Raw genomic sequence first — 17,813 nt, 5'->3', positions numbered from 1 at the left:
GTGAGAGAGGAAAATGTCAAACGCGATTGGCTGTCAGATAGAAAAATTCTCGGGAGCTCGAGAAACTCCCTATTCGGCAGCCAATCGCGTTTGACAGCTGGAGCTTCGCGCGTGCGCCGCGAGGCGGCGCCACCGTCGACCTGTCAAACCCGTCAGTCTCTCTGCGTCTCGCGCTGCGTTCGCGACGGAGTTACGGCGAACGGCGAGGAAGGCACAGTCCCTTTCGGTAAATACGATGCAAATATGCAAATGGAATAAAGAGCAGCGAGTTATTTCAAGTGCGCGGACGAGAGGGACTTTTCAGGCGTGATCGCTCGAAATTGTTGGCGAGGACGTGAAAAATGTGAGCCTCGAACGGGCAGGGATTAAATTCGTTAAAGTGCGGAAGTGAGGAAAAAGAAGAGAGAGAGAGAGAGAGAGAGCGAGAAGGAGACTCGGGCAGGGAAAGACGAAGACGCAGCTGCTGTTGCCGATCATTTAACGCATGCATGCAAAAAAAAGGGGAAAAAAAGAGAGAGAAAAGAAATTTAGAAGTGCTGTGATTTCAGAGTCTCGACGACGGAAGAAAGAACGATAAAAGGTGCGTATCGGTAGAAATGGGCGATATTATTGTGTCTCTGCACTTTTTAATAATATTTTCTGTATTTTCCTATAATATGTTTCTTTTAAAATATGCAAATATGAGTTTCAAGTTTTTTTTTAAACGCGGTCTCTTATTATACTTATCTATAATGTGGTTTTCTTGGATATATTTTTTTATCAAGTAAAAAATGTAGAAAATGGAGAAGAGTCAATTGTTCTTTTATTAATTTAAAAAGTTTTTTATTAATTTAAAAAAAATCTATTTTATTCGCGAAATAACAAAATTCGGATTTGATATTGATAAATATTTAAGAGTTTATTTTGGATGAGTTCATCATATATGTTTCGAGCGTTTATATTTACAAGTGCTATTTTCAGTTGTTCTGTTCATTGTTGAATGCTGTCTTCAAGTTAAAATTATTTTATCAAAGGACAATCAGAGAGAGAAAAAAGAGGCGATTTTTGTGCTTATAAAGTGTAATATAAATTATATATATAATTTTATGGTTTTTGAATTACCAAATACAATGATAGCATTTTTATTCTTTTAAAATGATGGAAACAGACAAAATTTATCTTATAAGTATCAGTTTTTTTAAATAATAACTTCTCTAATTTTTTAAAATTATTTCTGAATAATAGAAAAACAAAGATTTACTATAAGAACATATTTTGAAAATGAAATTTATTATTTTCAAATTCTTATAATTTATGTGCAGTCTAGAGAAAACTTAAGATGCTCCTAAAGAAAATATTTACTATATTTTTTAATTTTTATCTATTTTATTGGAAAGTTTTGTTTTATGTTAGATTTAATATTATTGAAATTTTAATTTTAAGATGTTTTTTTCAGTTTTTAACGAAAAGAGATTATAAGAGTAAACTATAGTGGAGCAAATAATTAAATAAAACATTAGAAAAAGATTGCTATATAACTTATATAACCTTATTATTATTAAAAACTTTCATTAAAGTAAAAGTTTATTATTAGTTATTTTAACATTTTTATAACTAAACAATGAATACTATATAAAAAGTCCTATCCTAAATACATTTGATAGGATTTATATAGTTTCTAGATAAATATCATTTGAAATAATTGTTAAATATATATAATAGAAGATGTGAGATATATATAAGAGAAAACTTTTTCTTCATTATTTTGTATATAAAATCCAATAACATAAATTTTTTTAATTTTTCAAGATTATATTTAAATTATTTTGTTTTTTTAAATAAAATTATATATTTTTGTATAGATAGCATAAAAGAACAGAAAGAGACAAAGTCAAGACATATTTGAAATGATCTTGAAACAATCTGAAGTCACAGAAGTGAAGGAATTTCCAGCTCTTAAACATTGTTACGAGATGAATAATGGATTGCAGAAGTAATCATTTGTTTTGACAGCAATAATTCTCTTCAAATAAGCTGTACAATCAAAACAAATGATTATTTTAGTCATGAATGCAGCTGATAAATGATATTTTTATATATTCCCACAAAAATTAGCCTAATACTTTTAAATGCAATAAACCAGCAAGTTAATTTATTAATTCACTATGTTTAAACTGTTAATTTGGAAACATATTATCAAGTTGTTTCCTTGTTATTAATGCAAGTGATAAAGTATATTAAAATAAATGATTTTAACATGATGATGTTAAAATTATTTATTTAAATATATACTTAGAAATATCCACATTGTAAAGTTTGTGGAATATTTATTTCCTTTCTTGGAGATAAGCTAAAATAAACAATCTATTTATATACTTATTTCTTCTGAGAAAATGTAATATTTTCTTTTGAAGATATATTGTGTTTATTTATGCATTTAAGGCTCCTGGCTCCTTTCCGACCATGTCGAAATCGTGACGTCAGAGGCGAGAAAACACACGCTAAAATTTCTGAGATGACATTTCGAAGTAAAAAAATATTTCGATGAAACAACACTTCAGATGGCTTTAGCACACTCTTAAAAAACCCCGAAAACTATCCTTTTCCCTTTATAATCAATCAACAGCTGTAAAATGTAATATTATGAAGCCCAGTCCGTCTGGTCTTTGCACATGCGCAGTCATTCCGCATGTCAAAGTCTGACATCTCGATCATTTTACAGATGTTGATTGATTATAAAGGGAAAAGGATAGTTTTCGGGGGTTTTTAAGAGTGTGCTAAAGCCATCTGAAGTGCTGTTTAATCGAAATATCTTTTTATTAAAAAATGGCATCTAAGAATTTTCTCGCCTCTGACGTCACAATCCAATATGGCCGCGGTGAGCACCCAGGAGCCTTAATATCATCAAAAAGATATGGACCGATGATTCATTGTTTAGAATTCTACACCAGATATTAAGACTCCAAATTAATAATCTATTTGTCTCGTCCAGTAGATTACTTTTATCTCAATAATATTACAACAGTTGATGCTGTTATCATCTTTAAAAATTCTTTCGTCATTGAAGAAAATTTGATTAAGAATTACACATTTGGTGATATCATTCTTTGCTTATATACAGAATTAAATAAATATTATGGAATAGAGATCTTGATTTTTATCTGTTTTGGCAATTTTTTCATATCTGTGACATTAGATTGCTTTATTTAAAATGTTTTTGTTGAATTTGTCTTTTTATATATTGTTTTATTTAAAAAAACTTTCATAGTTTTGAAAAAAATAAATTTTTTTTATTATTAGATTCTATGCAAAACATACAATAAATAAAGTCTCGTTACATTTTTCTCGTATCTCATTTAACAGTTATCACAAAATCCTAAATAATTCCTGTATGAGATTCTTAATCAGAAAATTGACTGTTTTTATCGTTTTTATTAATTTATATTTGTCATATTTATTTTATTATGTTTTATTTAGCATTTCAGAATTATTCAAGAAAAATGTTCTTATAATTTTTAATGAAAAAATGTTATAAGAATAAACTATAATATAAATAATTGAAAAAAATTGTTGTATATTATGAAACAAATTTATTTTAGTACTTTTGAAATAAATTTTGATCATTTTTCTATCACTTTAGACAAAATAATAATGCTATTATTGTATTTGGCTAGTAAAAACATAAAATATATAATTTAATTTTTATTTACTTAATTTAGTTATAATTTAATTTTTATTTACTTAATTTAATTATAATTTAATTTTTATTTACTTAATTTAATTATAATTTAATTATTTACTAGACTTTTTTGTGAAGAAATGAGTACTTTTTAGAGCCATTTTGTAAAGTTTTGCGTCTTTTTCACGCATAGCCCTATGTAATAGATATTTATACAACAGCATAAATTCGAAAGACAGATATATGCGAGATAAGATGCTTTGATGCTCCGGAAAGGGGTCATGTAGGGAAAATAGAATGTGAGGCTGTGCTTCTCCTCTCTTTCCTTTCACCAACCGCACAATCGAACAAGGAAAGCATTTTACTCTCTATTATCCTCTTTTATTAATTTTTATTGCTCTTTAATTAATTTTAAGCTTCCACCGGAAGTGGAAGCTATCAATCTATTTATATAATCTACCTATGTCGTCACAGTCTTCTCTTTATTCATAAAAAAACTATATTTAACGCTCACATTTTCGGTGTCCCGATAAAAACAACAATATTTATGACGTAACACGTGATATATCGTTAATGCTTATCTAACTAATAAGTTTAAGCAATTTCCAGAGTCAAAGACAAACGAAATAAACGATGTCTATAAATGTTTCTTAAAGTGCCTTAGCATCTATAAATGTTTTTTAAAGTGGCTCAGCGTCTAAAAGTGTATGCATGTATTCTTAAAAACATCTGGCAAAAAAAATAAGAGAAAATGCAATATAGAAACACTTTTGTCACTAACAAAGCGCATGCTAGATCTAATCTTAACGTGATCTGACCTAATTCTAACTTATTTTTACCTTTCCCACGAATCATTAATATAGCCAAGCCAAGGGAACATATAAAAATAGCTAAAATAATGTTAAAAAATTATGTAAATATAAATGTTCATACAAGCGAATTTAATGCTATAAGAAAAAAATTTTTTTTTATCATAAATTTATAAATATTTATTATATATATAAATTATAAATTATAAATATAAATTATAAATATTTATTATATATATAAATTATAAATATTTATTATATATATATAAATTATAAATAATTTATATAACTTCATATTTTGTATATTTTCTTTTTTATTTTTATTTTTAAATGATACTACAGAAATCTTTTGATAAATTAAGGTTTTATTTTTTTTTTAATTAAAATTTTACTTTTTCTTGAGTAAATTATCTGGGGTGTACATTATCGCATATACAGGAAGTCATGTAATAAATGTACGATATAAATTATTCAAGGTAAAATGATGAAGTGAGAAGGAAACCGAAACGAATCATGTCCTGATAGGATAGGAGAGCAACATTTCGTCGTATTTCATGTCAAGGGGAAGAGAAATCGCCTTATATCTCCCTACGATAGCGTAGAATGGGTGAGAAAATTGTCAAGTTATATGTTTATGGTATCAGATTTTGATTTTGATTTAGGACAGGTTGCGCTGATAAATTTGGTGTGTTAAAAATGGATGTTAATTGCAATTTTTTTTCTTTATAAATAGCGCTATATTTTAGAGGGAAATCATTGATTGCCAACACAGATGTAGTAATTATTTTTTTTTAATTATAATTTTACACCTATAATATAAAGAAAAAAGATATAACTAACATTAGAAGCACTCAGTCCTAAACCAATCAAAATTCATCACAATTTAAATTGTAAGAATTAACTTAAGTTAATTTTATTTCATCATTATTATACAGTGACTAAAAATAAGAAGTTATTTTTATCTAAGCTAATTTGTTTCATGAAGTGAAAAGAAAATAGTAGATGTGCGATAGATTTTTTCATAAAAAAATTGAAAATTTATTTATTATATTTAAATTTCATCGAAGTTCCAATCCAGGAACTGAAATATTTATAAAATTAATCAACAGATTAGAAGAAAAGAATCTGCGCTTCGCTAACACTTTTAATAGTCCATTTCCCATTTTAGTTAGATAATAATTAATATAATTGTGTTTACCAAGCGTGTTCTCTATTTTTGCCCCGCTGGCTCTGCTCGATTTTTGCTGCATTTCTGCTGTCAGTATTTAATATATTAATTTATCCTTTAAGGCTCCTACCTCGCCGACCATGTCGGAATCGTGACGTCAGAGGCGAGAAATAACATGTTGAGATTTCTTAGATGCCATTTCTAAATAAAAACATATTTGCATAAAATGACACTTAAGATCTCTTTAATACACTTTTAAAAAACGCCGAAAACTATCCTTTTCCCTTTATAATCAATCAACAGCTGTAAAAAGTAATATTACGAGGCCCAGTCTGGTCTTTGCACATGCGCAGTCATTCCGCATGTCAAAGTCTGATATCTCGATCATTTTACGGTTGTTAATTGACTGTCAAGGGAAAAGAATAGTTTTCGGCGTTTTTTAGAAGTGTATTAAAGAGATCTTACGTATTATTTTATGCAAATATGTTTTTATTTAGAAATATGGCATCTAAAACATCTCAACGTGTTATTTCTCGCTTCTGACGTCATAATTCCAATATGGCCGCGGTGAGCACCCAGGAGCCTTAATTTGATATATGTATTAGTATCCTTGCCACGTTTTTCTTGTCACGATGTAAAAATTGTACTGTCGCTAATATCGCAAATCCTGCTTGATATTTATTACATATTTATTACGTGATAGCAGACGATGCACGATTTTTGTTGTATTTATATATCGTCATACCATATTGACAAGTCGTGTCAGAAACTGAGTTTAAACGAAGTAGTTTCCCGAAATTTCTGAAAAAATCATGATTGAATTTGCTGATTTGAAACTGCTAGCATTTTGCTATCTGGATATATAGGGCCTTTTATTTTAATTGATATATAATTTTCCGAAATTAAGCGAGATAGGAAAATGCGATTTTTATTCATACAGTTTTGACAGGAACATGTTTTTATTTAAAAAAAATTTCCCTAATGCTCATTTCTATTAATGTTATTTAAACTTAATCATTGATTAACATATAACATAAAATAACACCAAAAATTAATATATATAATTATTATTTACGATATAATTTATTATCAAATCGTAATTAATTATTATATCGTTATTAATTTTATAATTTATTATTATATACGATAATTTTATTGTAGAAATTTTGATATTGTTATTCTGTAAGTTAATCAATTAATTAAATTAAGTTTAAATTATATTAGTAAAAATGAGCATGAATAGAAGTGCCAAAAAGATTATACGAAAGATTTTGTCATTTTTTAAATGAAATTATTGTCTTTTAAACACATACATTTCTAATCTTTCTTACGACGAGTTATAATTCAAGGATATATACAAAATTATCCGATACAGAATTTTGGTTTTTGATTTTCCTTGTTAAGAACTCGGCATTAATAAGACAAAAATTCTATTTTTATATCTGGATTTATATAATATTGATAATATGTGTTCTATACACAAATTTTTATTCTCAAGACATTCATTTTACTATATTTTTTGTAGTCATTCTTGTTGTTCCCCATTTTACAAAATATATAAACTGCAACAATTGAAAATAACTGAATATATGATAATAATCATTTTTATATTAATAATTATCAGAAAGATATATTAAAGAATTTTAATTTTTTTCGTGGAGATAATGTCTATAGAAGAATCAAAATAATCAACAAATAAAGCTCCAAGTAAAGCTCATTATTGTGTAGAATTTTAGTGATAATATTAAAGTGAACATTAAATATTAGATTCAAGATTACTTTAAATTTTTTAAATAGTAGGTTCAAAATTATTTCATGTTAAAGTAGTATGATATTAATTTTTATTTGAATTTGAAGGAATTGTTTTTTGGGGGTTAAAATATTTTTTTCTTAATCTTTTTTCAGAATCTTAAGCACTACACAGTTAAATAAAATTTTAAGAATAATATTCTGTAAAACAGTCTTGTTTTTTGACGATCAATTAGCTAATCAATAAACAGAATTATTCGTGTCTATTTGATAGAAATATTATCTTTTATTTTCAACGTATTCTGCCTATGATATTCTTTGATAGTATATCCAATAGTTTCATAATATGCTAAATCTATTGAGAATGATTATCAATAATATTTTTTTTTATATAGGCAATAATCGTAAATTTAATTTGATTCTAGATACACAAGTAGAAATGTCTCGCAACAATGGACCTGGTCTTTATGAGTTCCTTATGGAAGCCGAATTACAGCAATATTATCCCGGCATTCGAGGTAGTTTTATTTGTTTTACTCACATTTTGTTATATTTTTAAAAATAATAATAGGGTATATATTAATTTTAAGAGATGTCTGTAATTAAACTCCTAATTAAAATTTAATATTAAGAAAAAAAATCAAATATTAAGAAAGAAAAATTTACGAAAAAAATGACATCTGTTTAATCATCTCTTCCCTCTTCATCTAGTTTAAAATTAAATGAAAAAATTATACAATCATGCACTATTTATGCTTTTAAAATCCATAAAATAATTTTGCGCTTATTTCGTTTAACTCATACAAAAATTTGTTTAGTGAAAGGCTGAATCAGATATACAGGCAAAGCCTTTTATATTAATAATAAATTATTCATATTAATAAAAAAATAAAAAGCCTTTCATATTAATAATAAATTATTCAAAAATTATAAAAAATAAATACATATATAGGATTTGTGCATTTTTATATCAAAGTAATATTAATTTGCGTTGCATTACCTAAAAGAACTCTCTTTTAGAGAGGAAGGAATGATATTTTCTTTTATAACTCGTCACACACAAAAATTACAATAAATTAACTATAATATACATTTTCGATTTAAACATTACTATTTTCAAATTTTTGTGCTTCGTTTTTTAAGAGACTTCTTGGAACAATGGATGATATTGTTTTAAAATTCACTTAAAATTCCAAGATTAATACTTTAATTATACACAATATATATTTTGATGCTATTATTTTCAGATAATTTCGATTTTTGTGTTGTACTTTTTCTAATAAACTTTTCTCTTATTGTTAGAATAAAGAATAATATTTTTAAGCTTAATTTTTTTTTTTTTTTTTTTAAATAATAGTGCAAATTAAAGATATATCATGTATAATTAACTAATTTCACAATTTTAAATGAGAATTATAATATCACTCTTAGCTTCAAGAGAACAGTTTTTTTACGATCTAGTGCAAACATCAAAATTATTTTGATATAAAAGCTCATAAAACGTACAAATTCGATATTTGTTTTACAAAAAATACATATATGTAATATGTTAGAGAAATTCACTGGCTTTCTATTCAATTCTCCCACAAAAAAAATTATTGGTTAAACGAAATAAGTGCAAATTTTTTTTTATGAATTTATAAAAAAATTAAATTCATAAAAATTCATAAAAAAAAATTTGCACTTATTTCGTTTAACCAATAATTTTTTTTGTGGGAAAAATTGAATAGAGAGCCAGTGAATTTCTCATATATATATATATATATATATATATATATAAATTAAATTTTAAACTAACCATTAATTAATTTCGCTGTTTGTATGAATTTCCATTAAATAATATTATATTTTTAAAATCATAATTATTACTTATTAAAAGAAAGTTTATATTATATTTTATTTATATTAACATAAATTTATATTAATTATTTATATTAATATAAGTTTATTTATAGTAATAATAAGTTTATTTATATTAATATAAGTTATTTATATTATATTATACCTCATTTATTAGGTGACTTGAAGGTGCAAACAACGGCACAACTAAAGTATGTAACGGAGGAGGATCTGAACGCGATAGGGATGAGCAAGCCGGAGATGCGCCGCTTGAAGAAATACTTCCAGAAGCACTTCCCGCAGAACTACCTCTCCAAGTTCAAGAAGATGCTGCTGCCGAAGCGCGAGGAGCAGACACCCGGCGCCCTAAACATGCTGCCGGAGGAGAGGCAGGACAGACCGTCGATTCGCGTCCCCAACAAGCACATGATTCCGGCCGACGCGATCATCGTGAACAAGGAACTGGGCACCGGAGAGTTCGGGGTCGTCCAGCAGGGCGTGTGGACGAACGACGGCGAGAGAATCCAGGTGGCGATCAAGTGCCTGTCCCGCGAGAGGATGCAGAACAACCCTATAGAGTTCCTGAAGGAGGCCGCGATCATGCACGCGATCGATCACGAGCACATCGTGCGACTCTACGGCGTCGTCCTCGACACGAACTCGCTGATGCTCGTGACGGAGCTGGCGCCTTTGCGCTCGTTGCTGGAGTGCCTTAAGGAGCCCAGTCTGCGCTCGAGTTTCCCGGTCCTGTCGCTCTGCGACTTCGCCGTGCAGATCGCCGACGGGATGCAGTACCTGGAGGCGAAGAGACTGATACATCGCGACCTCGCTGCCCGGAATATCCTCGTCTTCTCCAAGAACAAGGTCAAGATATCGGATTTCGGACTGTCGCGCGCCCTGGGAGTCGGCAAGGATTACTATCAGACGAATTTCAACGTCAACCTGAAGCTGCCCATCGCCTGGTGCGCGCCTGAATGCATATCCTACCTGAAGTTCACGTCGGCGAGCGACGTCTGGGCGTACGGGGTGACTTTGTGGGAGATTTTCAGCTATGGCTTTCAACCCTGGGCCGCGTTGACCGGCCATCAGATTCTCGAGGCGATAGACGAGCCTAATTTCCAGAGGCTCGAGCAACCGGAGTGCTGTCCGAAGGACTACTTCTCCCTCATGCAGCAATGCTGGCAACACGAGTCTCAGAAGAGACCCAAGTTCTCCGAACTGATCAATTTGCTGCCCGATTTGAAGCCGGAGCAAGTTCAAGCGGTCCAGGATAGCACCGAGCCGAGTCAGCTGGTTTACAGACAGAGCGATATAATCACGGTCCTGGACAAGGGCAGCGGCAACGCCTTGTGGAAGGGTGTTTTGAATAATGGCAAAACGGGTCTCTTCAATCCGGCTCACACGATCGCGTATCTGGGTTCCAATCTGCCTAGCAATAAACCGGGCGAATTCACGCGAGGAGACGGTAAAAATGCCTTCTCGTCGCAGCGTAGAAAGATTCGCACGGACATGATATCCTCGCCGCAGGGCGATCTCAAGCATACCGGTCACGTGGGCCTGGACGGGGCCTACTTCGGCGACATCAGCTTCCTAGGTGGAAAGTATCCGCACTTGCCTCGTCAAGTCGTAACGCCGTACAAACCGCAAGAGGACGCGACTGATAATTCTCAGAGTTTGAATCAGGATGCGAGGAGCGTCGACGCGAATAGAGAATCGGCGAGAGATAGCAGAAGTATACAACAGGAAACTCAAAGCAAACATGGTACTGATATTTTCGGTGTCGTCATCAATTTATTTATGATCATATAATTTCATTAGACATGATTTAATTATATATGAGTTAGGAAATTTTGTACAAAATAAAATATTAATCGAATATCAATAATATCTTGAATTTTGTAAGACCTTTGTTTAAGAACTTTGTGCTTTGAAAATATAACATTATCTTATATGTTTATATAGAGAGCTTATGGTCTGATACGAGTTCGGAGATATGTCCAGTGAGTGCAGAAAGTAATGCGAAGAAGCAATCTGTATCTAACGTAGGCAGTAACACTGATACTCTCGAAGCTGATCACGAGTATCATGAAATTAGCGATGAAGAAAATCAAGAAAGTCCATTAAGATTCGATAAGGCGTTGAATTTTGATTTTGGTCCGAGCCTTTTGGCAGAAATGGATCAAATGTTCCGATCATTAGGTAAAAGAATGTTGAAAAATGTCAAATATAAATATTTTTTTTTATGTAAGATGCACAAAAAATATTTCTGACACGTTATTATGTTTTATTGTATAGGTTCTTCCCCTCCTCCTCCACCGCCAGGTCATCCTTTACCCACCGAACACGAATCGAGCAACGTGAGAAACGAATTGAGGGAAATTCAAGCGAAACATTGTAGCAAGAAGAAACAAGCCACCGTGAGTCCAATAAATGTACAGTAATCTTTTATTATTTTTTTGATTATAATATGGTTTATATATATTCAGTGTATTTAACGTTATTATTCAGCGTTACTTGTTTCTTATCTATTATTTGCAATCTTAAAATATTATTTTTATTTTTATGTTTATATTTATATTATATTTATACAGTTATCTATTATTAAGTTAAAAGATAAAAAATAAATTTGATTAGAACTCTTACGTAGAATTCATGATTCGAGTTTAATGCAGTTCAATCAAGTTTCTATCGCACACTATTTTTCTTCATCTGTATTTAATATAATAAAAAGTTTTAAAATTTGTTTATTATATATTTAATATGTAGAGAGCCTTTAAATTCTCAACGTTAAAAATTTGTATTTATAAGATAATATAAAGAGAGGAAATTGCACACACAGAAATGTTGATCTACCGTTGATCTACGACGGAGAGGGTAAACATTTCTCTTGTGTATCTAGGTGAAACCTATCTCAGCTGCCGATCAGAAAACTCTCTACTCAGCCATTGCTATGGCACAGGAATTGACAGCACGTTCCATGACAGATCTTGAACATCCACCGGAGTCTCCTCACACACCTGCCAGTCCTTCAAGACGCAGAAAATTCTCTTTTAAGTTGCCACATCAATACAGTCCTAAACCAGATAGACGGCATTTTTCGGAAGAAGCTGCCAGTATACCTGACATACAGGTATAAAACAGGTTTTTGTTCTTTTTTGTCACAGAAATATATTAAAAAATTCGCAAATTGGAAAATCCGCAACAAAGGAAGACACGTGGAAAAAGATGTCTTCATTATCCTTATTTAATAACAAAATTTTTTATTATGATTTATAAAATCATTGAAAATTCTTGATATTTCTAGAGTATAGATTAATAATATGCTAAAGCATAGAAATGTTGCAATGGAGCAACGAAAGATATTTTTAGATTTATTGTTTGCATTATAGATTATAGTTGTTTTCTCAAGCTAGACAATTAGAAATCTTTTCCTTTGTTTTTTGTTAATTAATATTTAACATACTGCAGCAATAAGATGTTATATACACGTCATTACACTTTTTTACATAATTTAATACATAAAATCGTACGAAAAATAACTCTGACAATCAAATATTTATACAAAGATACATATGATGACTATTATATTTTCAATTTGATAGGAGTACAATACAATTGAATAATACACATACATATACAGACATTTATATAATTAATAGTACAATTAGGAAGGTAATATAATTCTACATAAAAAAAAACAGTCAAAAAATTCAGAATAAATTTTTTTATACGAAATTTCGTTTTCGATAAATTTGACTTTAAAAATTGAAATATTGATAGCATATGTGTTATGTTTTTTTAAACTTAAATAATCAACAACTTTGTGTTATACATTAAATTTATCAAATTTATTTTTAAAAAAACGTAGATGTTATTGATTCTTTAAATTTTGAATTTTGTCGAAAATAAAGTTTTGTATGAAAATATTGTATTCTTCATTTTTGACTTATTTTTTCATGTCGATTTTCTTTTTTGATTGTACTATTAGTTACAAGATATCTTGTATATATATACACATATATATTTTAATATTATTTAAAACAACTTTAATACTGTTATGGAACAAAGGTTAATTCCTGCTGTCACATGAGATAAAAAATAGGTATAGGTATATATTTATAATCAAACTATACATTTACTTTGAAGAGTTGATTAATTGTATCTTTAAGTTTCTTAATCTACTGCTTATTCACTTATAACATAACTAATATCGATTTTTCTCTAATATCCTTTTCCCCTCTCATTACTTCTCATTTATTTCTCTATGTTTTACTGTATAATTTAACATGTAATTTTTAATTCCATCATCAAAAATCATATTTTATTTATTTTTGGCGATAAATGCAAACTCTCTCCAAAACATTTTCTGCCAACTGTATATATAACCTCATGTCTTGTAAATGCGATAACATCTGCATGCACTTGATTTTGTTGAAATATTTTCGTTTTTATTTTTTATCTATTTCCCCGCATGTTGTTTTCTCTTTTTTTTTTGCGTGTTGCTGCGTGTAAAGTGGCTATGCTCGAGCCTGCAATCGCTTTCGTCCACGGTATCTAGCATAGAATCCCTCGGTGCACCGTCGACCTTGAAACTTCCCTTGTGGGACAAAGCGTCGGCGGAATTTTGTTTCGCGAAATCGCGGGAGCTCTTGACAAAACCGAGCGCCTGGACTTCATACATGGACATCGACTTCGACGCGCACTTATTGGATAATCAGATGCAGAGGCAGAATCTGGTGAAATCTACCGAGTTCTTGAAGAGCGAGAACAAGAAGAATCACTTGAATTACGAGAATTACGAGAACGCGGCTGAAGCTTCGGAAGCCAAGTCCAAGAACGTTCGACATCATCAGAACGGCAAGATCTTCAACATGGAGAACTCGATGTACGATTTGCCGAGCGAGATAAAGAGAGTCTCCACCAGCTACGTCGAACGTTACTTTGAACTACCTAAATATTGCGACGACGAGGCTATCCTAGGTTGCGCCAACGAGAAGGTGCACTTTGGAGGAGAGAAAGGATTGGACAAGTACGAGCTTAATAACCTGGAGCAGCCTAATAGCAGGTATTACATGAACGCCCTGGAACAGAACTCGTCGATCGGCGGTAGATTGAATCAGGCGACCTTGCAGAGCAAGCTGAACAATTGCGAGCAACAACAACAAGTGAAGAATAATAACATCGCGCATCTCGAGACCTCGTGGCCTAACGAGAACTTCGATATCTTGAAGGAAAAGATGGCGAACTTGTCCGAGTCCCCTCGTAACAAGCCGAATAAGTTTGACGGGGTGAAGGATAAGACGACGAACTTCGATCTCGGCACGCGACCGAAGATCCCGGTCACCTTCACCGAGTCCACGAAGATGAACATCACGGAGTTCAAGAAGATCGACTTTCCCAAGTCTAAGAACGCGAAGAAGCCCTTTATACCTAGAAACACGAGTCAGGACGCGACTACGTATGGTTCTTCGGACAATATTAAGACAGGTGCGAAACCGGACGGCTTGGATAGTCCAAGGGGATCCAATATAGAGGGGATGAAGATAAATATACAGAGTTTCCGCAAGATCGAGCAGAATCAGAATGGTCATGAAGGTTTCCCGTTCGTCATATCCAACAATCCTCTGTTCATCGCCGAGTCGGAGAAGAAGGAGTCTCCCATATACAGCAGTTCCGAGAGTCTGCGAGTGAATTTCCAGCGTCTCCGACGGAAATCCGACGCCGAGGCCAGTCAGGTGGAATTAAATAGCAAGCTTTTAGCGGAGAAGTATCAAGAGAGCGTCAAGAATTACTTGGACTTCAAGAAGGTCCAGAGCTTGAACTTGGGTCTGGGCAAGCTGACGCAGAACATGATGCAGTTGGGCAAGAACTCGCAGAACTCGAGGAATCTGGAAACCACCGCGCCGAGGTCGCTGGTCTCCAACATGAGAAACCTAGATCTGTCATCCCATTCATCCTTGCGTAGCTTAAACATACCGATCCAGAAACCCAAACACCTGGACCTGAACATACCGTTGCAGAGTCAACCGACGTCGATCAACGCGAAGCTGATGCAGAAGACGAATCTGCCGACGAGTCCCACTATCCACCAGCACATTCTGGAGCCGCCGAAGTTGTACCAGAACGATCCCGTCCCCAGGAAGGAGTTACCCAAACTGGACATGCTCCCGGAGAAGCTTTCCAGCGCCGTCAACGCCTATCGGCACCGAACGTCGTCGCTGTCGGAGAACAGGAAGCCGGTGAAGAATATCCGCAGGTCCTTCCACTCCAGAAACGACTCCAGCGAGGACTCGGACTCGGTCTCGCACTCGGAGATGGACATCAGGAGTCGTCTGCGATATAAACGTCGACACAAGAGGGGAGTCCCGCACAATCTGCGCTTGAACTTCAAATACAAGGCCCCCTTTCTGCATCCGGACTCCGCCAAGGGTCTCTCCTCGGTCGAGCTTTGCGGAAAATCGCCGCCGCCGTCGACGAGCTTCCTAAATTCGCTCTCGCCACCTTTTTCTTCGAAGAACAATCTGCTCTCCTGGCCGGAAAGCGCGCCGAGCTCGAGTCTCACGTTCACCAGCAACTCCGATTTTGACTCTGATACCAGCTCCGAGTATCCGGAGTTCACGAACGACGTTCTGACATTCCCTCCCTCCCCAGCTCCTTAAAAGTTCGAAGGGCAATTTTATGCTTCAGCCTTAATCGTATTGGATATAGCTTTTTTATGTATCAAGCCTTGATATTTTATGTATAATTTTATAGAGTGGTTAGAGAGAGAAAGAGAGATTATGTGTGACGAACGTATATACTAATTTATATTAACTTATGAATCAAAAATTTGGTTAAACTAGACTGATTTTATTTAAAAAATATTATAATCTTTTTTTTTTGTGTGTAAAAATTGTTTTATTTTTTTAAAATACATCCCTCCAACATATCGATGCAACGAGTGTAAAAAAATAATAACATACTATTAAAAGAAACATTTTCGACAGATATTAAAGATCTACAAAAGACTGTGAAGCTTCTTTTGTCAAAATAAAATCACACTCGTTTATATCGATGCTAAAGAGGTATGTATTTTGAATAAAGTAAAATTATTTTTATTACAACAAATTATTGTCTTTTTAAGAATGGAAATCAGTCTTATTATTTATTATTTAATAATTTGATATAATTTGATAAAATTTCTATAATTAATATTTACAATTTTTAAAAGATTTTTATTAATTTTTTTCTATATTTATATTATCGTATACGATTATAAAAATAAAATAATGTATATTTGATACACAAAACATTCATAAAAGTAAAATATAGTAAATAACTTTATTATTGTCCGATATTAATATCAATAAATATTTATTATATCTATAATATAATATAATAGAATATTAAAAAATTATATAAAATATCTAAATTTACATATACACACACATACACGCATTTTTATTATTTTACTCAGAATTTCTTGAGTAAAGTTTTACTGTGATGGTAAAAAAAAACCGAAGCAAAATTTTATTTCTTCTCAAAATTCAGTATAAACAATTTCATTCCTGAATATAATATTTATATTTCTTAGATACAACATACACACACACACACACACAGATTAAATGAATACTATATACAATAAATACAAATTGATTTTAGCAATTAGAGTTAAGAGATCTCTACTAATATAGAGATTTATCGAAAAATTAATAAAATATTTATACTTTTTTTAACCTTAAACAATATTTAGTTTGTATCATATATATTATTGTATATCATCTTAATAGTAACTATTATTAACATTAGATTATATAGAAAGTTTTTCAAATTATTTTTGTATATTTTATACTTTTATATATTATACACAATAATTTGTATAAAGAAATTTTATATATATTTTATAAAAAAAATCTATAAATTTTTTAAACAATCTAATGCACAAATAGAAGAAAGTGTATATTAGTTTATTTAAATAAAACAATATAAATTACTAAAGAAAAGAAGAGAGAGAGAGAGAAATATGTATAAAATAGCAAGATAAATTTGATTTGTTCAATAGAATTAATTTTATATCTTTTTATACTCGTATACAATATTTTAATAGCCATTGTCGAGATAACTTATTTGATACAAATTTGATAAGTATGTAACACAATATTGTTATAGATGTTTCAAGCTTAAAAATGTGTAAATATTTTATCAGTTTTTCAATTTTTAAAGTGAATTTTGTCGAAAACAAAATCTCGAAAAAGTTTCATTTTATTTTAGATATATCTTTACATTTAAAAAATCTTTTTTTTATATATCTTTTTCTATTTATGCATATACATATATCAAGATGTTCACGAAACTAAGCAATTTTTATCTAAAACATTTTTTTTTTAGTAACGAATAAAAATTTTAATTTTATTATATTCGAAATTATTTCCACACAAACGAACACACATAAAAAGAATTAAATTCTCTTAATGTACGATCTCGATAAGATTTAATGATTTTTATTAAATCAAATTATATAATTTTTATAAACTTTTGCAGATTAAAAAAATGAATTTGACTCGTAAATAAGCCTATCACGTCAGGATTTCGAAATTGTATATTAATA

The 17,813-nt window shown here is 31.1% G+C and overlaps 1 protein-coding gene across 5 annotated transcripts; it reads left to right on the top strand.

The window, feature by feature from the left end:
* Positions 1-169: 169 nt before the first annotated feature.
* On the top strand, positions 170-16,353 carry Ack-like (activated Cdc42 kinase-like). 5 transcript variants are annotated; one of them, XM_083035225.1, is made up of 8 exons: positions 170-580; positions 4,944-5,074; positions 7,810-7,902; positions 9,402-10,985; positions 11,186-11,422; positions 11,519-11,640; positions 12,123-12,353; positions 13,738-16,352. In XM_083035225.1, exons 2-8 carry the CDS (start codon positions 5,071-5,073, stop codon positions 15,880-15,882), a joined length of 4,416 nt encoding a protein of 1,471 aa, XP_082891351.1. In that variant the 5' UTR covers positions 170-580; positions 4,944-5,070; the 3' UTR covers positions 15,883-16,352. The 5 variants fall into 5 exon arrangements, with proteins under 5 accessions (XP_082891351.1, XP_082891350.1, XP_082891353.1 ...); XM_083035224.1 differs by having other exon boundaries at positions 11,519-11,655; XM_083035227.1 differs by lacking the exon at positions 4,944-5,074 and having other exon boundaries at positions 11,519-11,655; positions 13,738-16,353.
* The last annotated feature ends 1,460 nt before the right edge of the window (positions 16,354-17,813 follow it).

This window comes from Prenolepis imparis, unplaced genomic scaffold (genome assembly GCF_030444845.1).
Source record: "Prenolepis imparis isolate NDT839.2.m4 unplaced genomic scaffold, iyPreImpa1.0 SCAF_4, whole genome shotgun sequence".
NCBI classification, from domain to species: Eukaryota; Metazoa; Arthropoda; class Insecta; order Hymenoptera; family Formicidae; genus Prenolepis; species Prenolepis imparis.
Note: the sequence above shows the minus strand (reverse complement) of the source record. Positions and strands in the feature narration are given on the sequence as shown.